General features: G+C 49.1%; 2 protein-coding genes across 2 annotated transcripts; both read left to right on the top strand.

Moving 5' to 3' along the window:
- Window positions 1-8,485: 8,485 nt before the first annotated feature.
- Window positions 8,486-9,253, top strand: LOC123129740 (pathogenesis-related protein PR-1-like). Its single transcript, XM_044549783.1, has one exon. The coding sequence runs from the start codon at window positions 8,486-8,488 to the stop codon at window positions 9,038-9,040; it is 555 nt and encodes a 184-aa protein (XP_044405718.1). The 3' UTR covers window positions 9,041-9,253.
- Window positions 9,254-20,838: 11,585 nt separating this feature from the next.
- Window positions 20,839-21,789, top strand: LOC123131133 (pathogenesis-related protein PR-1). The gene has a single exon (XM_044550879.1). It carries the CDS (start codon window positions 20,982-20,984, stop codon window positions 21,504-21,506), a length of 525 nt encoding a protein of 174 aa, XP_044406814.1. The 5' UTR covers window positions 20,839-20,981; the 3' UTR covers window positions 21,507-21,789.
- Window positions 21,790-27,749: the final 5,960 nt, after the last annotated feature.

The following is a 27,749-nucleotide window of genomic DNA, read 5'->3' on the forward strand; positions in this document are numbered from 1 at the left end:
ACCTGATGTTGGTTGCCCCCCAACAGCCCATTTGCCCCTCCTAAGATGTGTCCCAAGCTCCGCCACTGCCCTGGGAATATGTTGGATGCAGACAGAGTCAAAAGCAACCACTACAGCTTTAATATTACTAATGATTTGGATGCAGCTCCATCGATTTGATCTCCCTTTCTCCAGCTCCTTTGCAATTAAAGCATTGTCAGTCTTTACAGTTATACCGCCTCCGAAAACAGTAGTCCAAGCCCGATCAGTATAGCTTGTCCCTTTGCTTCCTCTGTAGAACTGCAAGTCTTCGCATGGCAACTGATAGAGATGAAAACAAACCCCTTGTGATCCCTTGCTACTGCTCTTGCGCAGGTTTCTCGTGTACATCAGCCGGCAGAGAAGCGGTACTCTTGTCGCTTGTTTCGTCAGTTGACAACGACAAATTCCTTGACTCTTTATGTGAAGACATGTGTGCGGATCATGTTTTACACGCGGGGTCATATTGTTGGGCGTGTAAGACACAATTAAATGGCTCGGTAAAAAATTCGCTAAAAGAGAAATAAGATTTGAAATAGATGTTCTTTATTATAGATTATGATACGTGCAACAACGTTTACTAGTTTTAGTAGGAGATTGACTATTGGCGGAAGACATAGTTAACTGGTCACTGTTTTCACAGCATGGCGATGGCGGTGCAGAGAGTTGACGGCCTGTTGACGGTGAGGAGCTGACGGAGCAATGACCGCCTACTTGCGACGCGGTGCAGGGCGGCGAGGGCGCCATCCAGGAAAGCGACGATGCTGCCGTGCGGCTAGGGGAGGTGTCATGCGGGAGGGGAGGTTGTTGTTGTTTACCTTGTCCTCTTTCCTAGTTTCCTAAGACTGTACGTCTTTCTTCTTTGTGTTTCAGTTATAGACACCTATGAGTTTATCTGTACGTGTTTTGTACGTACATGTTTCTGTATGGCCAGAAGCGTGCTTAGTCCACGTTGCGGCCAAGTCGTGTCTAGCGTTTTCGTAGCACGAGCGAGTCCACGATCTGAAGCCGTGGGATGGTGCGAGCATGTTGGGTCGTGGCGTAGAAGTCGCTCAGTTTGTTTTCCCTGTTGAATAAAAGAAGAGAAACAGAAAAGACGCTGGAATTAAGGCGTCGCAAAACTGTCTCCCGTGTTCGTGTGTGTTTTCTGTTCGTCCTCGAGTTCCTCCTGGGCTCAGATCGAGGCATCCACAGATCGCGTGTGTGTAGATCACGACCTGAAAGCTGTCAATTGGCATCAGAGCTTCGGGTTTCTAGGTTCCTGCGGCGTCCGGCGGCGGTGATCGGAGGCGATTGGTGGAGATGGGGGATACGTCTCCTAAGAAGAGCGACGGGAAGAGCGGCGGCAGCGGTGGCGGAAAGTACACGCCGCCGGCAGCCAGGAGGCCGAGCACAGGCGACGGTGATGGCGCCGTGGTGCTGGCTGCTCCATCGAGAGCCACCAATGTGCCCGTGCAGTACCCCATGCTGACGGACACGAACTACTCTTTGTGGGCTATCAAGATGAAAGTGTTGATGAAGGCGCTACGTGTCTGGTCGGCGATTGATGGCTCCGGTGAGTACGACCAAGCGGCGGACGAGGGGGCCTTCGCGGCGCTCTCCCAGTCCGTCCCGGATCATGTTATGCTGCAGGTTGCGGACTGTGACACCGCGCAGGAGGCGTGGGAGATGATCCGATGTGCCCGCGTCGGAGAGGATCGCGTGAAGAAGGCACGCGCGCGGCAACTGAAAAGGCAGTTCGATCGCCTCGACATGGCGGACGGGGAAACTATCCCGGAGTTTGCCAGGAAACTCACCACACTGGTGAGCGAGATCCGCTCCCTCGGCGTCACCCTTGGGGAAGAGGCCGTGGTGGAGCGTCTATTCAGCGCCGTCCCGGATCGCTTCGCTGACATCGTCAACACCATCGAGCAGTGGGGTGACATGTCGACGATGACTCTGCAGGAGGCAGTTGGGCGCCTCACAGCGTTCGAGGAGAACCAGCGCGGGTGCCGGCAGAACCGCAGCGACAAGGATGAGCAGCTGATGCTCGTCACACGTGCCCTCGAATCGCTGATGAAAGGAAAGAAATCGACTGACAGTGGCGGTGCCTCAGGTTCCGGTGCAAAGAGAGGCGGAGGACAAGGCGGCAGCCAGGACAAAGGTCGTGGTGACCATGGCCAGAACAATGGGAAGGGCAAGCAGAAAAAGCATCGTAAGTTTGATATTTCAAAAGTTAAGTGTTTTAACTGCAATGTCAATGGTCATTTCGCCTCTGATTGCCCGGAACCGAAGCGAGAGAAGGCCAATCTTGTGCAAAAGCAAGTTGATGAGGATCCAGCACTGTTGTTGACAGAGGTGTGCACTCTGGTTGAGGTGACAGAGACAGTGAGTGAAACTGTGATGCTGCACGAGGACAAAGTACAACCTAAGCTGCAGGGAAGCATGGATAAGGCCTGGTATTTGGACACCGGGGCTAGCAACCATATGACTGGGTGCTTAAACAAATTTGCAGAGATCGATCATTCCATTCGCGGTGCAGTGAAATTTGGAGATGGTTCCACTGTTGAGATCGAGGGACGAGGCTCGGTTTTGTTTGAGGCATACACTGGTGATCACCGCATCTTGACTGAGGTGTACTACATACCGAGGCTGAAAAACAATATCATTAGCCTCGGCCAGCTTGACGAGATAGGCTGCAAATATTCAGTTGAGGATGGAGTGATGGTGGTGCAAGACCGAGAGTGCAAGGTGCTAGCTAAAGTGAGAAGAACCAAAAACCGGCTGTATGTGTTTCATATTGACATCACATTGCTAGAGTGTTTGCTGTCCAAGTCAGGTGATGACGCATGGCTTTGGCATGCAAGATATGGTCATGTGAGCTTCTCAGCGCTAAGAATTTTAGGTCAGAAGGAGATGGTGAGAGGTTTACCATTGATAGATCAAGGTGATCGGTTTTGTGATGGCTGTTTGGTCGCTAAGCAGCGCCGTAGACCATTTCCTGCTGAAGCTAACTTTCGCGCAGACGAAGCTCTGCAGCTGTTGCACGGAGATCTCTGTGGCCCAATTTCTCCAGCAACTTTTGGTGGGAAAAAGTACTTCTTGTTGATAGTGGACGATTGCACTCGCTATATGTGGGTTGTGCTCATCAAAAGCAAGGATGAGGCACTAGGTGCAGTGAAGAAGATCAAGGCATCAGTTGAGACTGAATTGAAACTGACTGTCAGGGCACTTCGGACAGATAGAGGAGGCGAATTCACCTCAAGGGAGTTTGTTCAGTTCTGTGAAGATTTGGGGATCAAGCACCATCTCACTGCTCCGTACTCGCCGCAACAAAATGGTGTGGTTGAACGCCGAAACCAAACTGTCGTGGGGATGGCGCGGAGCCTGTTGAAGAACAAACAATTGCCAGGTACTTTCTGGGGTGAAGCTGTAGCCACTGCAGTTTTTCTGCTCAACCGTGCACCAACTAAGAGTGTCCCAAATATGACTCCATATGAGGCTCTGTACAAGAAGAAACCGGATGTGCATTTTCTGCGCACATTTGGATGTCTTGGACATGTTAAGAAAATTGGTGCACATCTTCCCAAGCTGGCTGATCGCAGTTCGGTCATGATCTTCATTGGGTATGAGCCAAATTCAAAGGCATACAAAATGTTTGATCCAAGGACAAACAAACTGCACATCTCTCGTGAAGTAATATTTGAAGAAGATGGACAGTGGGATTGGGTTTCAGAGAAGACTGAACCGACACAGCCGAGTAGTGTTACCTTCACAGTTCAGTATGGTGCACATCTGGACGTTGGCGTGCCCATGCCATCTCCAATACCTGGGAAATTGCAGGTTGATCACGAGGTGAGAAGTTCTGAAAGTACAGCTGAACCAGAGACCCCGATGACCGCGGTGCAGTCATCCCCAAACTCTGTATCACCACCAACAAATGTTTCAGAACCAACAACGTCAGAAGGACCACAAAGGTACCGGCTGCTCGACGATATTTATGATGAAACTTTCGAGATTGATGGTGATGAATATAGCTTGTGTATGTTGGGAATGGCTGAACCAACCTCGTACCTGGAGGCAAGCAAAGATGCATGCTGGAGGCGTGCAATGCAGGACGAGTTGAGCTCCATTAAAGAAAATAAGACTTGGAAGCTCACGCATCTACCACCAGGTACAAAGCCAATTGGTCTTAAGTGGGTTTTTAAATTGAAGAAGGACTCACATGGCAACGTAGTGAAGCATAAGGCCAGGTTAGTAGCCAAGGGATATGTTCAGAGGCATGGAATTGACTTTGAGGAGGTGTATGCACCTGTTGCTCGTTTGGAAACCATCAGACTTATCATTGCACTTGCAGCTCAGGAGGGTTGGGAAATACATCATATGGATGTAAAGTCAGCATTTTTAAATGGTGAACTTGCTGAGGAAGTGTTTGTGTCACAGCCACCAGGGTTTGAAGTGAATGGAGAGGAAGAAAAAGTTCTGAAATTGAGCAAAGCTTTGTATGGTCTGAAGCAAGCTCCAAGGGCATGGAACACAAAGTTGGATCAAACTCTAGTGCAACTAGGTTTTGAAAAATGTCCTCTGGAACACGCCCTATACAAGAAGTGTCATGGCACATCCAAGTTGCTGGTTGGAGTATATGTAGATGATTTAATCATTACTGGAACAAGCACTGAAGAAGTGGCTTCTTTCAAAAAGCAAATGAAAGACAGATTCAGTATGAGTGATCTGGGGTTGCTGTCATATTATCTTGGAATAGAAGTACGACAAAGTCCAAGGAACATCTTTCTCTGTCAGTCAGGCTATGCTACAAAAATTCTTGAGAAGGCGGGAATGATGGACTGTAACCCAGCACATGTGCCGATGGAACCCAAACTGAAATTGAGGAAAACCAGTACAGCTCCACCAGTAGATGCTACTGAATACCGTAGCATTGTTGGAAGTCTCAGGTACTTAGTTCATACACGACCGGACATTGCTTTCCCTGTCGGTATTGTCAGTAGGTTCATGGAGAAACCAACCAGTGAACACTTGGCTGCTGTCAAGCACATCCTTAAATATGTGAAGGGGTCACTGGATTATGGGTGCTGTTATGAGAGGAAGGAAGGAACAGCATTGCGCCTGTATGGCTATAGTGACAGTGATATGGCTGGGGATGTTGATGATCGAAAAAGCACAAGTGGAGTTATGTTCTATCTTGGCCCTTGTCTGATCACTTGGTTCTCACAGAAACAGAAAGTCGTCGCTGTCTCATCATGTGAAGCTGAATATATGGCGGGCGCATATGCAGCTTGTCAAGGAATATGGTTGGCGAGGCTATTAGCTGATGTGCTCGGGCAAGAGGTTGATCAAGTATTGCTGAAAATTGATAACCAGTCAGCTATAGCTCTCTGCAAAAACCCGGTCTACCATGACAGGAGTAAGCATATTGATATTAAATATCATTTCATCCGCGACATGGTGGAGTCAGGATCCGTGTCCGTGGAGCATGTCCGTAGTGACGATCAGTTGGCTGACATACTCACAAAGCCGCTTGGAAGAATAAAATTTCTGGAGATGAGGGAGAGGATTGGCATGAGGGCAATGAAAGGCAAGTGACAAGTTTAAGGAGGTGATTGTTGTTGTTAACCTTGTCCTCTTTCCTAGTTTCCTAAGACTGTACGTCTTTCTTCTTTGTGTTTCAGTTATAGACACCTAGGAGTTTATCTGTACGTGTTTTGTACGTACATGTTTCTGTATGGCCAGAAGCGTGCTTAGTCCACGTTGCGGCCAAGTCGTGTCTAGCGTTTTCGTAGCACGAGCGAGTCCACGATCTGAAGCCGTGGGATGGTGCGAGCATGTTGGGTCGTGGCGTAGAAGTCGCTCAGTTTGTTTTCCCTGTTGAATAAAAGAAGAGAAACAGAAAAGACGCTGGAATTAAGGCGTCGCAAAACTGTCTCCCGTGTTCGTGTGTGTTTTCTGTTCGTCCTCGAGTTCCTCCTGGGCTCAGATCGAGGCATCCACAGATCGCGTGTGTGTAGATCACGACCTGAAAGCTGTCAGAGGTGTCATGCCGGAGGGGAGCTGCCGGGCGGCGAGGTCTCCATCCAGGAAAGCGAGGTGCTGTCGTGCGGCCAAGACGGAGTCGGCGCCCTTGCGGCACCACAGCGACCGACACCCCCGGCTCGGTGGTATGCAACAAGGGGGGCGCCATGGAGGGCATGAAGGGGGCGCCAAGCTGCCAAGCGTCTAGCCACGACGTTGTGCGACGGCCATCGGCTACCCCGACCGAGGAGATCAAACGATAGAGAGGTGGTAGGGACGCCAGCTCTGCCCAATGGGGGTCAGGCCAACAGCACGCACAGACCCCTGAGCTACCGGAGCTAGGAGATGGCTCCCAAACTCAGACTAGGCTCAAGCGGACCAGGAGGACGCCAACTGCGAAAGCAATTGATGCACCAGCTTGAGCAACAACCAATCGTTCTGAAGCTTGCTGTAGCAAACGCCGTGCCCATCTTCATCCTTGGAGCGGCATGCCCTACTCCCAAGCCACAAGGCACTGAGCACCGGAGTCCGCGGCCACCCAGAGGAAAGAGCCGCGAAGACCGTCAAGGATATTCACCACGCCAAAGGGGAGCTCCATCCAAGGTTTTCACTTTCACTTTCAGATTATTTTTTTGCCACAAACCAAAATCACCGAAATTCGGTAATTTCGGTTTGCAATTCAAAGAAAGACGAAATGTTCACTTGAATTCAATTAAATATTTGAATCCAAGTGAAAATTATTTGAATTCATGTATACTACTAAAATTTCCGAAATATTTTGGCCGAAAGGTAAATATTTTTAGTGTCTGCTGAAATTAATGAAATTCAGTAAATTTCATCAAAATCTCACTGAAAGTGAAAGCCGCTCCATCACAACCATGACATAGATAGGCAACGCGTCAAGCACGACGTTGATGAGGATCAGGATGGACATTTTCTTAGTTCATCATCGATCGCCCTTCCAGGGTCATCGATCCAGCTACATTGGAGGCCATCACTTGTCATGAAGCACAACCTTTGGTATAATAATTTTAACATCGAAATATAGTTTTCCCCTGAAAAAGAAAAGGACCTAAAACCCTGTGAAAATCTTCCAAAAAAAAGAGCATTCGTCCCTGGAAAATGGCCCAGCCCAAATTGAATGGAGGCTTAACCCAAAACGCTAGGGAGAGCACAAATGAGGCCCAAGAATAGAAGTGCAAAAGATAAAAGTTATCGCAACAGAACAAATCAAAGCCCACGAGCAAATCGCTAGGCAATGCTCCATGATCTTCTCCTGTTGAGTAAGATGAAAACGTAGCGAAAACGGATAAAACTAGGTGCTACCATGTTTATTTTTATAATCTTTTACGAAAGAGAAAACAAATATAGAAACCTCAAAAATGAATATGAAAACAGATATTAGTGGAAACATATACAAAGTGAATACGTGCAGGCAGGATAACTGAAGTGAGTGTTGACCGGAGCTTAGAAAGGTTGAACTGTAGAGAAAACACAACGAAACCAACTAATTTAATCCATTGTTAACATGGCACAAAATACTATGGCTAGGTTAGCAACTTAGCGCAATATCGTAGTAGTATTGGACAATTGTGTATAGAGTCTAGTTAAGGGCATGCATCATAATAGAAGTTGGGTTTCATATGGGCATTCTTTCATGAGCTTTGCTACACTTACGTAAAATTACCTAGGGAGGTTATGTACATGGTGACGTGGAGTTGTTTGATTGGACAAAACAAGGCTCCACACTGAAATGAAAGGGTAATTAGTAAGGGTTACGGAAGGGAATGGCTTTTTCGTAAGAGATTTACGTAATAGGTTTGTAGGTGTAGCATTTTTGTTCTTCACTATATAATTGTGTGTTGTTTTGTGACTGAGCTATAAAGTAGTCATAGGCCTATAATAAAATCAGAAATTCCATATTTATGTTTTTCTCGTCGAAAAACACTGATCTGTTTTTGTTTCTGTGTAAAAAAAATCGTTTCGGTTTGGTTTTGCAAATTTCTGTTTATGTTTTCATATTTTTTTGCATTTCCATTTTCCTCCGGAAAGTTTCCGCTTCGTTTTTCTACCTACTGTTGAGACGGCAAATAATTTTTGTTCCAACTCCTCGCCAGTTCGTTCGTTCGTTCTCGTCATGGTCTGGCAGTCGGAGGATCGGTCCCTGGATACGTACAACCCCATATAACGTCCAACTTCGCGCCAGAAATCACGCAACAGACGTAGGCGCAGATTGATTAGCGCGTGGACTTTATCTTGTCCAAATCCTTCCATGGCATGCCACTCGACATGGACGCCACTCCTTCGCTCCAGCAACTACGCCTGCCCACCATGAAACTCTCCCGCGCCAAGCTCGCATGAATAAATACCACACGCAGCAAACCACCCGTCACGGCGCAGCACCGGCACGCACGTTGGTCATCCACGAGCTAGCACCTGGTCTACCAAAAGCTCGACCGAAATGCCGCCTCCTCGCCGCGGGGCCGCCGCCCTCCTCGTCCTCGCGGCCGTCATCCTCCTCGCCGCGGGCGGAGCCGACGCAGCGCGGGGCCATCGGAAGGCCGGCGGCGGCATCAGCCAGCAGGCGTGGCGGTTCCTGGCGTCCCACAACGCGGCGCGCCGCGCGGTGGGCGTGCGCGCGCTGGCGTGGGACGGCGGGCTGGAGCGGTACGCGCGCGACTACGCGAGGGCGCGCGCGCGCGCCGGGTGCGCGCTCGTGCACTCGCACGGGCGGTACGGGGAGAACCTGTTCCGCGGCAGCGGCGCCGGCGGCGGGGGCGGGTGGACGCCCGAGGCCGTGGTGGAGGCGTGGGTGGTGAAGGAGCGGGCCATGTACGACGCCCGGTACAACGCCTGCCGCGGCGCCCGGGGCGCGTGCGGGCACTACACGCAGATCGTGTGGCGGAAGACCACCAGGGTCGGCTGCGCCACGGCGATCTGCGCCGGCGGCCGCGGCACCTTCGCGGTCTGCGCGTACGACCCGCCCGGCAACTACGCCGGCGTCAGGCCGTACTAGGCGAGGGCCGTGGAGGGACACCGGACACGTTCGTGAGGGAGACGGTGGCGCGCACGCCGCTGTGCGTGCGTGCATGATCGGAGTGACGGCGGGGCTTGTGTGAGTTGAATTTGTTTACGTGGATCGTATGGTTGGTTCCAGTGATTTGTATGCTGTTTGATTCGTTATTCGTTAATTTGCTTGGTGAAATGGAGGAAATAAGGTGATTTTTCATTCTGTTACAATTATTACTTTTGTTGCTGCCAAACTCGAAGAAACACGACGAGCGACGTGCCTTTCGTGACTCAGGAGAATTGGCACGAAGATTTGTTCTTTAAGCATCTCCAACAGCCGCGTTATATTGTTGGAATTTTGCTAGTAGGCCTTTGGCCCAAAGCCCAACTAAAATTCTGAAATTATCTTGGCCCATTCATGCACACATGTGAGTGGAGTGAGTGAGGCTAAAGTTTAGTCCCATCCTGAAAGTTGGGAGAGAGTTGCACCTCTTTATAATGTGAGTTCTTCTACCACTTGTATGAGCATGAGAAGAGAAGACCTACACGCGCTCGCCTCGCCACGCCACGCCTCGTCACGACGCGCCGCGGGTTGCGGGATTGAGCCGAGCCGAGGACAGAGCTATGCACGTTGTCTATATTTTTGCTGCCCGGGAAAATTAATGAGTCATTAATTAATAATTAACGGACGCGTTAATTACTGAACCGTTTCCAATTCTTTTGGATCGTGACGACTCGGACGTGGGGTTTATTCCCACGACCTACCCGGCCCGCACTATATAGTCAGGCAGATGTCTACCCTAGCCGCCGCCGCTTCGTATGGTTTCTCACCACCGTTCCAGATCATTGCGCCGCCAAGCAAGTCTTCTCAATCCCTCCTTTCGACGTGCACCAGAAAAAGGGACAGCAGGCCTCCGGAACCCCGCCTCTCTTGATCCTGTACGGGAGAGGGGCGATCAGGTTTTTGGGGAGCGCACTCGCGCGACTGCTGGCAGCGACGACTTCGCGAACGACGACTTCTTCCCCGACCTCGGCAACCTCGTCCTCGACGACATGGGTGACAACGTCAACGCCGGCGGTGTTGCTCCTGCTGCACCGTATGTGATTCTATTCTTCCTGTTCGAGATCGTGGTACAATTCATATTTCTAGTATGTGCCCTAGATGTGATCCGTTCATCTGCTATGATAGTTCACATGATTAGTTTAATCTCTGTTGCTGTAGTCATGATTTATCTTCTGTTTATTCGGATTAAATCTCGTAGTAATTTGCTCACATTTCCAACAATCCAAAAACCTAATTATAGGCAATTTACTCCGAGTGGTTTTGCTGCGCATCCGAAGCCGCCTGCCTTTAAGGGGGCGCAATATAAAAGGTGGCGCACGAGAGCAGTCTACTGGTTTCAGACCATGGGCTGCTATGACGCGACCAAGGGCAAGCCTGAGGGCGATCTTAATCCAGCACAGCTGGAAGCTTTTGAGAAGATCGATACCCTCTTTAAAGGCGCTCTTCTGAGTGTTCTTGATGACTCAATTGTAGATTCGTATATGTTGTTTGACAATGGCAAGGACATGTGGGCTGCGCTCGACGCCAAGTTTTGTGCCTCGGACGCCGGCAGCGAGTTGTACGTCATGGAGCAATTCTATGACTACAAGATGACTGATGAGCGCGCTGTTGTACAGCAGGCTCATGAGACACAGTCGCTCGCAAAAGAACTTGAGTACTTCAAGTGTGTGTTGCCGGACAAATTTGTTGCCGGAGGCGTCATTGCCAAGCTTCCACCTTCGTGGAACAATTTTGCTACTTCCCTGAAACACAAGAGACATGAGTTTTCCGTTGTGGATCTCATTGGTACTCTTGATGTTGAAGAGAAGGCGAGAGCAAAGGACACACGTGCTCGAGTTGCTGAGGGAGGTTCTAGTGCCCACATGGTACAGAAGAAGAACTTCCATCCCAACAAGTTCAAAAACAACAAGAACAAAACTCAGGGCAAAGGCAAGTTTGATACAAAGAACAAGCCATCACATTCTACCAACTTCAAGAAGAATTCTCATCAGAAGGGGAAGGGACTTTGCCATGTCTGCGGTGATCCTAATCACTGGGCTTCGAAGTGTCCTAACCGCTTTGAGGAGCGCGAACATGAGAAGAGCGGCAAGTCCGCTAATGTCATCATCGGTGATACTGATATGAAGGAATCAGGGTACGTATTTTTCCTACCATCCTTTCAGTATTTCAATCCCCTGATTGGTTAATTGACACCGGTGCCAATGTACATGTTTGTGCTGACGCCTCCATGTTTTCTTCTTACCAGGCCACTGGGACTTCTCCCGTGCTGATGGGAAACGTGTCACATGCCATCGTTCGAGGTGTTGGTACGGTCGATCTGAAGTTTACTTCGGGGAAGACCGTGCGTCTGAAGAACGTTCATCATGTGTCGTTCATCAATAAAAATCTCGTTAGCGGTTCCCGTTTATGTGGAGATGGTTTTAAGTTGGTTTTTGAATCTAATAAATTTGTAATTTCTAAGTGTGGACAATTTGTTGGAAAAGGCTATGAGTGCGGAGGCTTGTTCCGCCTATCTTTGTCAGATATTTGCACTAAAGTTATTAATAATGTTTGCCACAATAATGAGTCTGATATTTGGCATTCACGACTTTGTCATATTAACTTTGGATGCATGACGCGGCTAGCCAATATGAATTTAATTCCGAAAATCTCTCCTGTCAAGGGCTCTAAGTGCCAAGTATGTGTGCAAGCTAAACAACCTCACAAGTCCTATAAGACTGCAGAGGCAAGAGACTTGGCGCCACTAGAGCTTATACATTCTGATCTTTGTGAGATGAATGACGTGTTGACAAAAGGTGGAAAGAGATACTTCATGACGTTGATTGATGACTCCACTAGATATTGTTATGTGTATCTTCTGAAATCAAAAGATGAGGCTTTGACTTTCTTTAAAAACTATAAAGCTGAGGCAGAGAACCAACTTGATCGAAAAATTAAACGGCTTAGATCCGATCGTGGTGGAGAGTATTTTTCCAATGAATTTGATCTATTTTGTGCGGAACATGGTATAATCCATGAGAGGATGCCTCCCTACTCACCCCAGTCAAATGGGGTAGCCGAAAGAAAGAACCGAACTCTAACTGATATGGTTAACACCATGTTAGACACTTCGGGTCTATCCAAGATATGGTGGGGGAGGCGCTAATGATTGTGTGTCATGTCCTAAACCGGGTTCCCACAAAGCATAAGACCATGACTCCATTTGAGGAATGAGAAAGGAAAAGGTTGAAACTCTCTTACCTACGTGCTTGGGGTTGTTTAGCGAAAGTCAATATACCAATTCCCAAGAAGCGCAAGCTTAGACCAAAAACCGTGGATTGTGTTCTTCTGGGCTATGTTTTTCATAGCATCGGCTATAGATTTTTGATAATAAAATCTGAGGTGTCCGACATGCATGTTGGTACGATTATGGAGTCAAATGATGCAACTTTCTTTGAGGACATATTTCCTATGAAGGATATGTCGAGTTCATCAAATCAGGAGATACCTACTCCATCTAGTGAGGAATTCACTGTAATTCCTGAACCCACCATTGCGATGGAACACGTTGAGAATCTTGTTGAGGGTGACAATGGAACTCCTGTGAGGAGTAAGAGACATAGGACTGCAAAGTCCTTCAGTGATGATATCATTGTGTACCTCGTGGATGACACACCCAGGACTATTTCAGAAGCCTGTGCATCTCCTGATGCTGACTACTGGAAGGAAGTTGTATGTAGCGAGATGGATTCCATCTTAGCTAACGGTACCTGGGAGATCACTGACCATCCTTATGGGTGCAAACCTGTAGGATGTAAGTGGGTGTTCAAGAAGAAGTTTAGACCTAATGGTACGATTGAAAAGTATAAGGCACGACTTGTGGCCAAGGGTTATACCCAGAAAGAAGGTGAAGACTTCTTTGATACTTACTCACCCGTGGCTAGACTGACCACAATTCGGGTGCTACTATCACTGGCTGCCTCACATGGTCTTCTCTTTCATCAAATGGACGTTAAGACAGCTTTTCTCAATGGAGAGTTGAAGGAGGAAATTTACATGGATCAGCCAGATGGTTTTGTAGTACCTGGTCAGGAAGGAAAGGTGTGCAAGTTATTAAAGTCTTTATATGGCCTTAAACAAGCTCCTAAGGAGTGGCATGAGAAGTTCAAAAGAACATTAACTGCTGTCGGCTTTGTAGTAAACGATGGTGACAAGTGCGTGTACTATCGCTTTGGTGGGGGCGAAGGAGTTATTCTTTGTCTGTATGTCGATGACATATTGATATTTGGAACCAAACTTGATTTAATCAAGGAGGTTAAGGATTTCTTATCTCGCTGTTTTGAGATGAAGGATCTAGGAGTAGCTGATGTTATCTTAAACATCAAGCTGTTGAGAGATGAGAATGGTGGGATCACACTTCTTCAGTCTCACTATGTGGAAAAGGTCTTGAGTCGTTTTGGGTATAGCGACTGCACACCTTCTCCAACTCCATATGATGCTAGTGTGTTGCTTCGAAAGAATCGACAGATTGCTAAAGATCAACTGAGGTATTCTCAGATTATTGGTTCGCTTATGTATTTGGCGAGTGCCACGAGGCCTGACATCTCTTTTGCTGTGAGCAAGCTGAGTCGGTTTGTGTCAAAACCGGGAGATGATCATTGGCATGCGCTTGAGAGAGTTATGCGCTATTTGATAGGCACCGCGAGCTATGGGATTCACTACACCGGGTATCCAAGGGTACTGGAGGGTTATAGTGACTCAAACTGGATTTCTGATACTGATGAGATAAAGGCCACAAGTGGTTATGTTTTTACACTTGATGGTGGCGCTGTTTTCTGGAAGTCTTGCAAGCAGACCATCTTAACGAGGTCAACTATGGAAGCAGAACTCACAGCATTGGACACTGCCACTGTTGAAGCAGAGTGGCTTCGTGAACTCTTGATGGACTTACTTATGGTTGAAAAACCAATACCCCCTATCTTGATGAACTGTGATAATCAAACTGTGATCGTCAAGATAAACAGTTTGAAGGACAATATGAAGTCCTCAAGACATGTGAAGAGGAGACTAAAATCTGTCAGAAAATTGAGGAACTCCGGAGTTATTATGTTGGATTATATCCAGACTTCGAAAAACTTGGCAGATCACTTCACAAAGGGTCTATCACGTAATGTGATAGATAATGCATCGATGGAGATGGGTTTGAGACCCACCGCATGAGTTGTCCATAGTGGTAACCCACTCTATGTGATCGGAGATCCCGTGAAGTAGAAGCGGGAGACAAGCTGTTGGTCAGCTGGGAGGAGAGTATCCCTATATTAACTATCTCACTCCGTGAAGATACAATACTCTCCTGATCTGCATGGCAGGTTGATACTTATCTTAATGTGTTTCAAGTGGCTTATTCGGGTAAGCAGAGATGTTGTCCTGCAGAACATCTTCTGAGGAACACACCTATATGAATTTGACTGTTAACGTCGCAGTTTGTGAGAATTGGGTGTTCTCTAATAAATTCATGAAAAGGCTCTGGAGTATGACGTATACGCTCCACCCGCGGGGAAGCCTTGCGGCAGCCAAGTATCGGTCAAGAATTTGTGTGAAACTAGTCTCGCAGAAAACTTGTAGTTCAAGGCATAGTCCGCTATTCAAGTTGTGATCTAGTGTAATATAAATCTCTAAGTGGAAGTTCAACTTCACAGTCTCCACTAAGCACCGATATATAAACAATATTTTGGAACTAAATGATGAGATGTGCCAATGAGACTTTGTGGGGGATTGTTGGAATTTTGCTAGTAGGTCTTTGGCCCAAAGCCCAACTAAAATTCTGAAATTCTCTTGGCCCATTCATGCACACATGTGAGGGCAGTGAGTGAGGCTAAAGTTTAGTCCCACCCCGGAAGTTGAGAGAGAGTTGCACCTCTTTATAAGGTGAGCTCTTCTACCACTTGTATGAGCATGAGAAGAGAAGACCTACACGCGCGCTCCTCCTCCTCGCTCGCCTCGCCACGCCACGCCTCGCCTCGCCTCGTCACGACGCGCCGCGCCACGGGATTAAGCCGAGCCGAAGACAGAGCTATGCACATTGTCTATATCTTTGCTGCTCGAGAAAATTAACGAGTCATTAATTAATAATTAACGGACGCGTTAATTACTGAACCGTTTCCGATTCTTTTGGATCGTGACGACTCGAACGTGTGGTTTATTCCCACGACCTATCCGGCCCGCACTATATAGTCAGGCAGACGTCTATCCTAGCCGCCGCCGCTTCGTATGGTTTCTCACCACCGTTCCAGATCATTGCGCCGCCAAGCAAGTCTTCTTCATCCCTCCTTTCGGCGTGCACCGGGAGAAGGGACAGCAGGCCTCCGGAACCCCGCCTCTCGTGATCCTGTACGAGAGAGGGGCGATCAGGTTTTTGGGGAGCGCACTCGCGCGACTGCTGGCAGCGACGACTTCGCGAACGACGACTTCTTCCCCGACCTCGGCAACCTCGTCCTCGACGACATGGGTGACAACGTCAACACCGGCGGTGTTGCTCCCGCTGCACCGTATGTGATTCTACCCTTCCTGTTCGAGATCGTGGTAGAATTCATATTTCTAGTATGTGCCCTAGATGTGATCTGTTCATCTGCTATGCTAGTTCACATGATTAGTTTAATCTATGTTGTTATAGCCATGATTTATCTTCTGTTTATTCGGATTAAATCTCGTAGTAATTTGCTCATATTTCCAACATATATAAGGGTCGCGCTGAAAATTTTGGATTTTCAAGACGCATGCAACTGTTTCGGGAGCTCCAGCGAAGACGCAATAACTACACGCGCGGTTAAAAACGCCATCGCGCACCGTTTATTTGTTGCGCCCGCTCTCACGCGTTGCGTACTCGAGCGTCCGCCCTTCGTGGCTTAGGAGACTCGGCATGAAGATTTGTTTTGTGTGTTGAATTTCTTTACATGGATCTTTAGGTGATCCAGTGATCCACTGGTTTGTGTACTGCTTGATTCGTTATTACTGTAGTTAATTTGCTTGGTGAATGGAGGACATTGGCCGATTTTAATTTTATTACGGCATCTCAACGCGAATCCGTAAACCTTCTGCAACCATTTGGACTGCGCTTTCCGGACCACGGAAGCCATCAAACACCGACCGACCTGTATTGATCCACGTGGTGGTCTGGACGCGATTTCTTCAGTAAATTAGAGACAAAAGTGTGGGAAGTTTGTGGGAGTCCGGACACCCAAACACATGACTCCGACAACCCCGGCCCACCAAATCCCCCTTTCCGGTCCCATTTCCTTTCACTTCGCCCTTCTCACCCTTACTTTGCGTCCGCACCTCCACTTTTGCCGCTGCTATTGTTCGTTTCCGGCCGCCACAAAAGCATTACCGGACGTCCGGAACCAGCACCGACGCGCCCGCTCGTCGTTCCGACGGAGCTTTCAACCCTGGAACCCTTTGTACCCAGGTGCAATTCGCCCCCTGTCAATGACCTTCATGGCGGACACCATGCCCAGCAGGTGTTCGGTCGAATATCATTGAGCTTAATTTCAAATGTTATGTCTTTTCTAGAGTACGAAGGGATGATGAACTACTCGACCATGGAGGATGAGTTGTTGTGTGATGCGTGGCTGGCCGTATCCATGGATTTCGTAGGCAGGAACAAAGGGGGCCCTTCTGGAAGCAAGTGCATGGAAAGTTTCACGCACAAAAACACATTGCACCCTACGACATGTACATCATTCAACCACGCAACGTGAGGTTATTTCGTATCGTTGGCATGCTATCCAGACCGGCGTCGTCGAATTTTGCAACGTGATTCGTCGGCTCGAGGCAAAGTGGCCATTGCACGCGACAGAAGACGAGATCGTAAGTTTTACTTTCTCTTGTTCAACTTGTTGGTTGATTCATTCACTCAATGTTGGTCTACACATTATATGTAGCCCACACACGCCGTCGTGATGTACCACAAGTCAGCAGGACAATCATTTACGTGCACACACACTGCTGGATGAAGCTGAAGAAGAAGTATGTGTGGGAAGACATGATCCGTCCCTGAAAAACTTGTTGGACATCTGTGATCTAGTCGAATTTGAGACCCATTTATAGTAGACTTAATTTGCATGCCATGAGTGAATCAATTGTGCTATTTTCTATCCAAAATTTGATGAATATCGGTCGGCTTAAATAAATTTTATCTGGTTAGTTAAAATACGGTTTGAAATATATGCGGCTAGCGTTAGATGGCTATCTTCTGCATTGATGTCCATGGACTGGTCCTTCCATTTCACGGACGAATGCCGAAGATTTTTTACAGGTTGCCGCTGCAGATGCCCTTAGTGATTGGCCGGTCGATGAAAACGGAGAGATATACCTGGCACAGCGGCGACGTTATTTTGAAGCAACCGTGGGAGCTCTGCCAATTCATTATGGCGGCCGACGTTGTTTTGGGTCTCCTGTGTACATGGCATGGCATGGCAGCTCAATCGCCGAATCAACGTAGTCTTTCGGCACAAGGGTTGGTTATATTTCATTGAAACTTACATGGGAATGAGTAATTTTTAGTGGAGTCTATGCATAGAGTTTTGATTCGGTCTGACATGTCAATTGATGATAACAAGAAGATTTAAAAGATAAAGATACCTCTTAAGATAAAATATTTACATGGTATTTTTGTCGCGAAGTCATTGTTACTAAAAATAATATTATTAAGAGGAATTGGCATGAAAGTACTCAATGTGTCTTTTGCCTGCATGATGAGAGAATAAAACATTTGCTCTTCCAATGTAAATTGGCTCGTACTATATGGTCAGTCATCCAAATAGCTTATGACATGTATCCTCTTTGTAATGTCGCTAATATATTTTGCAACTTGCTACATGGGACTGATCACATGTGTAGAGCATCTCTAGCAGATCCTTCATATCGCGGACCCTTATAGTGTGTTTACAGTTCACAAAAAACGTGTTTTGCGAGCTGGCGAGGGTTGCGGACAAACAGACCCCGCATAGAGGAACTGCAAAACAGAATAAACCACATGTTTTACGGGCTAGCACGGTCTTTAGCCGAACACATCCTCGCCGCCTCTTTCGGTTCCGATCCTCGGGCTCCTTCACGGCGAGTACCACCACCACCATCTGTTGCCGATGGCTCTTGAGTAGTGACTCTACATCCGAGTCGTCAGATGAGGACGGATCCTCGAGCAAAAATTCCTCGCAAGGGCTCAGATCCATCTACAAATCGCACCCCCAAGCTCGCATGAATGGAAATTCATCTAGAAATCGTTGGCTGAGTGGAACTAGAAGGGGCAGAAAAGGACTCACCGGCAGCGGTTGATCTGGGGTGGCGGCGAACCGGGGGCGGCTCGGCTCGGCAAATCCGGGGCGGCGGCGACTCAGCGGCGGTCGATCCGGGGCGGCGGCGACCTAGAGGCGGCTCGGCTCGGCGGATCCGGGGCGCCGGTGAAGCGGCACGATGGACCCGGGTCTGGAGCGGCCCGGCAGCGTGATTCCGTCAGCGGATATGGCTGGAATCGGAGGCGGCGGGCGGGAGGCGACGGTGCCGGGTGGCTGCGGGATGGGGGTGAGGAACATGCGCGGGCTGAAATGTCCCTCCCGCCAACCGCTTTCACGAGATACATGGCACCGACGGGGAGGGGGACTGTGTTTTCGCAGGTCGGAGGTGGCAATTTACCGCGCCCCACAAAAAAATTAAGGGTTGGACGCGTTTACGGTGTCTGTTTAGGCCAATTTTTTTGCATAAAATTGTAAATTGGTGCTTATTTTGCGGATCAACGCGATATAAGGGGTTTGTTGGAGGTGCTCTTAGAATTCTTTTTAGGGTGGGAGCGCTTGCTATGATTTGGTCGTTTTTGGCTATGTAGAAATGATATGGTTTTTAACGATAAAAGTATTTCTCTTACGCAGGTATAGATGTACCGAGACTCTTTGTTTATGGTCGTCTTCATTACGAATGGAGAATCGAGACTTGTTTACGGAGGTGTATACACGATTGAACGCCACGACATGGGGTACTTTTACCCAACATGGGTGCCAGCATTGATCTTAGGATTGGGCCACCTTCGGTTTAGGCGTTATACAAATCATACATTTTTTCCTTGTATTTCGCCTTCTTGTTTTATTTTTGACTTAGCGTGAGGACTTTGCTGGCTGTGTGCATCTTAGTTATGTACAGATCGGGTGTAATATTTTTCTTTATTAAGTAATAAAGCGTCTTTTTTTGAAAATATGAGTGTGACTTTAAACGGCTCATCTTATGAGATTTGAGTGGCCTCTGGTAGCCTGACGAAGAGACCTGGGAGTAGGATGTATATGCTCCACACGCGGTGTAGACTACTGGTAGCCATGTACTCGTTATGACTTGGAGTCAAACACCACGCACTTATTTTGACGTAAGATAGATCAAATATGCACTACAGTACTCAAATTCTGAACACCCAAGAGCCGTGTTGTTTTGTTTTGTCCTAGCTAAACAACCAACCCTGCAATCATCTCCCGTGCCCGTACGACTTGTTTATGTCAATGTCGAACTTGTGGCGCTCGTCTTGTCCGGTGCAGCCAAGGCAGGCCGGTGGCCCGGACGCCACAAAAGTCCTCATCATCGGCTCCATTTGTTCCGGTGCATATCGGGCAGCCAGCGATTGGCACGTTGTTCGCCAGCAGTAGGTACTACGTGGTACCGGCCAGACAGAAACCTTCCAAAGCTCCAACCATGGCACGACGCCGTTCACATTTCCGGCTGTATATTCGGTAGGCCAGCTTCTGAATAATGCCACTGCCCTGCCCTGCCTACTGCCTAGCCCAAGAAACGATGCTAATTTCGATGCAGAAAACTCACGGGATAACGTAAATTGCGCTTCCAGAAGAGCCGAGTATCACTGTGCTGGCAAGGCAGCCAATCTGACCTGTAAAGAGCGCCTTTTGGCGGGCTCGACAGTGTGCCGCTACATGGCATTCCCTGTTGACTGGGGCATGGCCAATGCATAGCCACAGCGTGATGCCTCACATGCCATTTAGGATTGGATAATAAAAAAATATATGTTTGGATAGGGAAGCGGGATCCTCTTCAAGAGACGGGTGCTTAGAGACAAAAAGTGTTGTCCGATTCATAAAGTTGAAAAAGTTGAAATGGGGAGAAGGAATGCATGTGTAGTGAGAGTCGCTTTTTATTCTTTGATGAAGTCCACTAGTAGTAGCTTGCACTGAGGAGAAAAAAAATCAACACATGTGCTTTAAATTACTTTTTATCCCGAGACATCTGTATTCATATGCCACCATTGTACATTGCATGGCATGCCGATGCCACGATGCGCGCCTTTCGGCCTCTTTCTTTCTGAGCGACCACCCTGGCCAATTGAATGGCGTTCCGTGATAAACACAGCTGGCCCACCATGCCATTTACCAGTGCCTACCATCATCCAGAGTTCCTGTGATACAGAGAATTTGTGTAGATGCTCTAGTTAGGAACTTAACAGAAGCGAATGAACAGTTGAACTATATATTCAGAGACAAGATGTTACTAATTAGTACTCGGAAAAGGCGGGCCAAGGCACGTCTGATCATCGTGCTCAATGCACATCCTCACCAGCCTACAACGAACGAACTAATCAGTTAGCAGCAATTTGATTCCAGTGGAGCACTAATAATTCAATAAGCACCGCCCGGAACAGAGCCGCTGCTGCTAATTTGTTTCCGGTTGATTTTCATTTTAGGTAGACCTTCCTTCCAGTTCCAGAGCGCGCAATCATGGCGGAACATGGCCTCGCCTCCCCAACGACGCATCTTAAAAATATTCTGACAAGATTTCCTGCCCTGCCTCCAAGCCTCCATATATATCAACCAACCTCCCGTCCGTAAGCAGAGCAGAGCAGCAGCACCACCCACCTCCAATGGCCTCCTCCACTTGTACCCGAGCCCAGCTGGCCGTCGCCCTCCTGGCCGTCGCGCTGTGCAATGCGGCCCTCCTCGTCGTCGTCGACGCCGGCTACCCCCGCGGCGGGGACTACCGGGCGCAGTTCCTGTTCCAGCAGAACGCGGCGCGGGCGGCGATGGGGCTGCCGGCGCTGAGGTGGGACGAGCGGGTGGCGGCGTACGCGCGGTCGTACGCCGAGTCGCGGCGCGGGGACTGCGCGCTGGTGCACTCGTCGGGGCCATACGGGGAGAACCTCTTCTGGGGGAGCGGCACGGGGTGGGCGCCGGCGCAGGCCGTCGGGGCGTGGCTGGCGGAGCGGCCCCGGTACGACTACTGGAGCAACCGCTGCAGCGGCGGCATGTGCGGGCACTACACGCAGATCGTGTGGCGCGGCAGCACCCGCGTGGGCTGCGCCATGGTCGAGTGCTACGCCGGCCGCGGCACCTTCATCACCTGCAACTACGACCCGCCCGGCAACTACGTCGGCATGCGCCCCTACTGAACACCCATGACGGACCGGCCGCTGCGGCCGCCGTCGCGCCGCGTTGCCGCTCCGTCTCGCCGGCCTTCTTCGCAGCCCCGTTGCCGGCCGGCCAGCGCGTACGGGCGATGCGGCGCGGCGTAGTAATGTCTCGCTGTCCCATTCATTGTTGCCCATCGAGAGTTGAAGACGAATCGATGGCGATGCCACGAGTGTACAAAATATTTTTTTCACTGCTATACTACTAGTGCTGCATTTTATTTATCCTTGCCAGAATATATATACTCCTGTTGTGGTTACGAAACAAAATCTGAAATGAATCCTGAGCTACATATTTGACTGCTCGATTATACTCCCATGCTTGTAAAAATGACAGCGTTTTTCTCAAAAAGAAGAAGAAGAAGACAGCAGTTGCAAAGGAGAATGGTGAGCTGCTGAGGCAAAAAAGTCCACTTTTCGGCGAGGCTTTTAGGTGGCCGGATTCCTTCCTGCTCAGGAGCTGTAGAAGTGAGCTGTGTACGTGAGCATGCATAGTCGAGGCGGGCTGGCGCATGTGCCACCTTGCGACAGAGGCTGGGCCTCCTGCTCTGCTCTGCTCTCCCAGGTCCAGGCGTGCGATGCGTCATGGGCAGGGGCAGCAGTTGGAATCCGATGCTGCGGTCCGGTGCGGCCCCGGCTCCTTGAATTCCCCTCCAACTCCGCGGTGCCAAGCCAAGTTGCAACCCCCGCGCATTCATCTCGCTGTACATGCGCGTGACCGCTGCAAGCCTCGCCGGCGACCATGGGGTCTCTCGGCCGTCGAGTAGGAGCAGGCTGCTGGTGGCGGAGTATCACACGCGGGTCAAAGAGGAAGAAGGGATCCCGTTCCCGGTGGAGCGAGAGGGCGGTCAAGGTCTCGGCTGCGCTTGGGGGGATCGAGGATGTTGCAGTGCAGGTCGTGTGGCAAATGTCAACAGAGGCGCGGAGCGCTGCGGACTTGACGAAGGAGCGTGCATGTGCTCGCCCGCTTGCAGTTGCAACTGGCAGGGTCGTCCGCTGAGTCGCTCCCCTGCTCCTCCCAAGGCACGGTTGGGACATGTGCACATGATTGGACATGGGCTATGGGCATGGGCTGCTTGGGGTCGGGCTTGGGCTTTTATTTTCTGGTGTTTGGTTTTTGGGTCGGGCTTTCAGGGTTTTGGGCCGGGTTCGGGTTGGAGAAAAGAGCAATTTTCAAGCTTTGGGTGTGTTTTGCAGATAAGGATTTTGCAAGCCGGGTCCAGCCAGATACTCAGGTTTAGCCATGAATGAATCATACTAGTAATTTTGCTAGTTGTGATTTTGTATTTGAAGGTCGTGCTTCCAATCTAGAGGCGCACAACCTTGTGAAATTTTATGTCTCACTTCCGCAGGGTCGTCATTTGTGGCTTCTATACCCTCATGACCCTCTTTGTATCTCTATGAACATAGTTTCTAATTAATAAAGTGTGGGATCCCTCAGAAAAAAAGCCATGAATGAGTCATACTAGTAATTCACGACGGCTTCAGTTCATAGGATTATTTTCCATGAAATATGTGGCCACCTATTTTTTATCTGCCAGCCAATAATTCTGGATGTTGGATTCAAATCCAACGGCTCTCCTTCATCTTCCTCCTTCACTTGTCTAACTCATCTCCTTCTTCGGCCATCCTCCCTGCCTACGGCCTCCTTGTTGGCCGCGTCTTGAGATCGAGATCGAGAATTGTCTAATCTCGGCAGCGTCAAGATGAAAAAGCTATCACCTGAACCTGCGAACACTCTTCCTCAACTCTGTCAGTCGTGTCATCTCCATTTCTGGCAAGCTACTAACGGGCCCTCGCCGGGGGTCTCGATCGACCGCGTCATCCCTATCCCAGCCCCGTGCCCTCTTCTTCTTGTTGTTCTTCCAGATTAACGGACGTGAACTAAGTTTTCAGGCAACCGTTGTGAATTAAATTTCTCGATGAACGCGAAATCGTTTGAATCATAGGGTTGTGATCACCATATTCCTATGGAAGCTACTCATATGCCTTTTATTTCGTAGGTTTCTCAAAAATGTTCGAGCTTTATCTTAATTTTTCTTTGAGAAGTTCAAGACACTTGGACTCTGTCTCTCGATACTATATTCTCAATCCTCTAAAAATCTATATATATTCTTGTGAACCATTCAGAGACACCTCTTACAAAAAATTTGTGTTTTGAAATCCAACAGGAATTCAAGATAAAGGCATCTCAATCATGTGTTTTTGCTATTCTACGTTTCAAATTTGCACGATCCAAATAGAACACTGCCAGATCTTATTAGAGCATCTCTAGCAGACCCCACAAAGAGCCCCGACCCACAAAATAACCGCCAAAATGCGGGTCAGCACGGAAAATCCCGCCCGAACAGATCCCGCAAAAATGGCCGACCCGCAAATTTTTTTGAGGGGCGCGGCAAAATCTTGACCCCAACCCGCGAATACGCAGGTTTCCGCCTCGCCCCCACTGTGCCCCGTATCGCGGGAAAGCGGTTGGCGGGAGAGACATTTCAGCCCGCGCCCTTTCCCCACCTCCTTCCGCCGCCCGCCCGCCATTGGGTCCGCCTATCCGCCGCCGGCGATTCCGACCAAATCTGCGGGCGGAATCGCGCTGCGGGGGTGTCCCCCACCGTCCACCATTGATACGCTACTCATATGCCTTTTATTTCATATGTATCTCAATAATGTTCCAGCTTTATCTTAATTTTTCTTTTAGAAGTTTAAGACACTTGGACTCTGTCTCTCTGTACTCTATTCTCAAACCTCTAATTCTATGTATTCTTGTGCAGACAGAGTTATTTACCCAAAACCATCACACTTGGGGCTAGGGTAACAACTTGATACTACATTTGAAGCAGGGCGCAAAAAGCCACCGAAAATGAGCCTAATACGTAACGCAGAGCACTGATGCTAGAATTTGGTCGTGAAAACAACGAAACCGACAGGTAGGGCCCACTGTCAGGCTGACATGGCGAAGACCAAAAACTTTGACCGACTGATGTGGCAAATAACGTGGCAGAGGAGTCGTGGGTCCCACATGTCAATGAGTCTGTTTATTATCTTCCTCGATTAGGCGCTGGTCTTTTCCTGTAGCCGCACGGCGGGCATGTGCGCAGCTTGCTCCGGCCGGCGGTGTGCGCTCCTTCCCTGCTCACCACCTCTTAAGCTAGCTAGCAGCGCTGGTCATAGAGGAGACCCAGACCGCTTAGCAGTCACCCGCCTCCCTAGCGTGCACAAGGAGCAACTCGTCCCTGTTACCCAGTCGCCGGCGGCCATCATTCTTGTGGCCAGAGACCACCGCGAGCTCCACCACCTTGTCTAGGAGCTATGGAAGGCCTCCCTGACCAACCCTACCGAAGCAATTTGATCGGGACGTGCAGAATCAGCCGCGTTGTGGTCGTCTTCCACCCCTCCCACCACACGCCACCGGGCCTCGATCTCCTGCTCCGGCGAACCTCTGCGCCTCGCATCTGGTCACTGGGCTTCGGCACATCCTCCCGATGCCTCCGCTGCAAACGTCCACAAGCTGCGCATCGCTGAGCCGTGTCCCCCACCCTGCCATGCTCCGTCGGCCGCTGCCGCTGACGAGGACGTCGCTCGAGTGGTACCTCCCTGTGTCCGAGCACGCACACGTGCTCAAGGGTGAGCTCTCGTTCCTTCCCCGCGTGGCCACAGCTTGGGCCGGCCGACACCCTGCCCGCGCCGCCGTGTATGCCAACTCGGCAAGGTGGTCACCCCCTTGGTAGGAGTACATGAAGAGCTGCGTGAGCGCACGGCTGTGATGGAGGCGTCTGGCCCGCCGTTCCTCGAGTTACTGCTCCGGCATGCCCATGGCGTGATGTGCCTTCCTCGGCGACCAGAAGATGAACGCACGGAAGCTGCTCGATGGAATGCCCCGTAGAAAGAATGTTGTGAAGAACACAACTGTTTAGTCATTGACATGTGGGGCCTGCGTCTCATTTGCCACATCAGCCGGTCAAAGTTTTTGGTCTTCGCCACGTCAGCCTGACAGTGGGCCCTACCTGTCGGTTTCGCTGTTTTCACGAACAAATTCTAGCATTAGTGCTCCGCCTTACGTATTAGGCTCATTTTCGGTGGTTTTTTGTGCCCTGTTTCAAATGTGGTACCAAGTTGTTACCCTATCCTCCAGTGTGGTGGTTTTGGGTAAATAACTCTGCACAGACACCTCTTACAAAATTGACGTGTTTTGAAGTCCTATATAAATTCACGATAAAGGGCATCTCAATCATGTGTTTTTGCTATTCTACGTTTCAAATTTGCCGCGGTCCAAATAGAACACTCCCAGACCTTCTTTGGTCAGGCCCTATGGCCCCTCATTTCCTCTCTAGTCTTTTTCGCTATGAAGTATGAACACTGCTCCTCGTTTTTCAGGCAACCGTGAACACACGCCCCTGGCTTTCCAAGAGCTTCGCGCGTGTAGCTAGTGTGTGCTACTACTACTACTAGGTCTTAGCTAATGGATAGATCCAAGCGTCCCCGCAAAGCAGGGATGGATCAAAGCTGGTCTAATAAGGGATACAGTAGGTCGGAACTGCCAATGTGATTTTATTCTCATACCTGCCTGCACATGGATGTCGAGTACTATAGTCTTTTACACTACGGCAGTTGTATCCCTCATGCCCTTCTGCGTCATTATTCACGTCTGTCAAAGAAAAAGAAAGCAGCTAGCATATGCGTACCTAAGGAAGATGCCCTTACCATTAATTTGTCAAACCTTTAAATCTCTTGTGCGCTGAAATACTTTTGAGCTGTTTCGTTTGTCCACGCTCCATAAAATATGCCAAGAGAAACGCAAGATGACATCCTCCATGTTGCCCAAGCATGATGCCATTACCAGCCCCATATATTTGTGTTCTTTTTTGAGGCTGCGTCCTGACATTGGCACGTCCAAATATGCCTGCACGATCAGGTGAGATCCCAATTAAATAGACAGGCTACACGACATTCAAACTGCAGCATAGTTGAAAACAGCACTGCCAGTCCGCCAGTGCGGGCGCCGTCCAATCTAGCGTAGACGATGCTCACGTTGAACATGGCGAGGTGCTGCCATGGGACAATAATATACGTGTATGTCACGGTCGAGCTTTGATCTCCTTCCATGTGATGCGAGGAATAAGTGAATAGGTAATAGCCCGCCTAGCAAGTCGAGTATAGTCTCATGATCGATCACGTCGTCGCTGCATCTCACATAGGGAGAAGGCAGGCAGTCACATGCATGGACGGAGCAGCAACGGCTTTAACTGCCACCCGGCGCGCACAAGCTCACATGCATGGACGCAGCCTCCTAGCGGTAGGAGAAGATGATAAAATGGACCTTGACATGCTTGTATTATTCTGCTATAGCCATAACACCATCTCTTCACGTAATTTCAAGATTGCATTGGAGCAATAGATGGTACTCATAGAGTGCAGAGATCACAATCCTTAGCATACAAGGGAGAAAGCACTGCGCAAGCCAGAATGTTCTTGATGCTGTTGAGTTTGATCTAAAGTTCACATATGTACTGGCTGGCTGGGAAGAAGGAGAAGCACATGATGCTAACATTCTAAGTGACAACATGAGTAGACCTGATGGCATCAATATCTTCCATGGCAGGCTCTACCTAGGAGATGCTGGCTATGCATGTCGGTCAGGTGTTCTTTCACCCTTCAGAAAAATCAGGTACCATCTGAACAAGTTCTCTGATAGGAACTATCCTAGTACTCCACCGGAACTGTTTAATCTCAGACACTCCAGCCTTAGAGTTACGGTTGAGAGGGCATTTGGAGCTCTGAATAATAGGTTTGAGATCCTGGATCAGAAGCCATTCCACCTTTACCATATCCAGGTTAAGATTGTTCTTACATGTTGCATCCTTCATAACTGAATCCTACAATGGGGCTGTGATAAACTTGTGCAGGTGGAGGAAGATGTGACGTCTGATGATGTTGTTAGCTCTAGCCATGGTGTGGAGGAGTTGACAAGAAGCCTAAAAGAACAAAAGGATGGAGTGGGCTTAGCCAATGTGGGATGACAGAGGTCAGACAAGTATCTGAAGAAGAAGAGGCAGCAGCACAAGAGAAGAAGAAGAAGAAGAAGAAGAAGAAGAAGAAGAAGAAGAAGAAGAGGAGGAGGAGGAGGAGGAGGAGGAAGGAGAGGTTGAATTGTAAATTCGAGCATTTCACTAGGAACAATTTAAAGTTGATTTTTTTACGAAAATGTTTTGAGTTATTGTCAAACCTGGC

The sequence above is a fragment of the Triticum aestivum genome, chromosome 6A (genome assembly GCF_018294505.1).
Source record: "Triticum aestivum cultivar Chinese Spring chromosome 6A, IWGSC CS RefSeq v2.1, whole genome shotgun sequence".
NCBI classification, from domain to species: Eukaryota; Viridiplantae; Streptophyta; class Magnoliopsida; order Poales; family Poaceae; genus Triticum; species Triticum aestivum.

Excerpts from the sequence above, each read along its gene's own strand:
- LOC123129740 (XM_044549783.1), top strand. The coding sequence starts at position 8,486 with ATGCCGCCTCCTCGCCGCGGGGCCGCCGCCCTCCTCGTCCTCGCGGCC.
- LOC123131133 (XM_044550879.1), top strand. The coding sequence starts at position 20,982 with ATGGCCTCCTCCACTTGTACCCGAGCCCAGCTGGCCGTCGCCCTCCTG.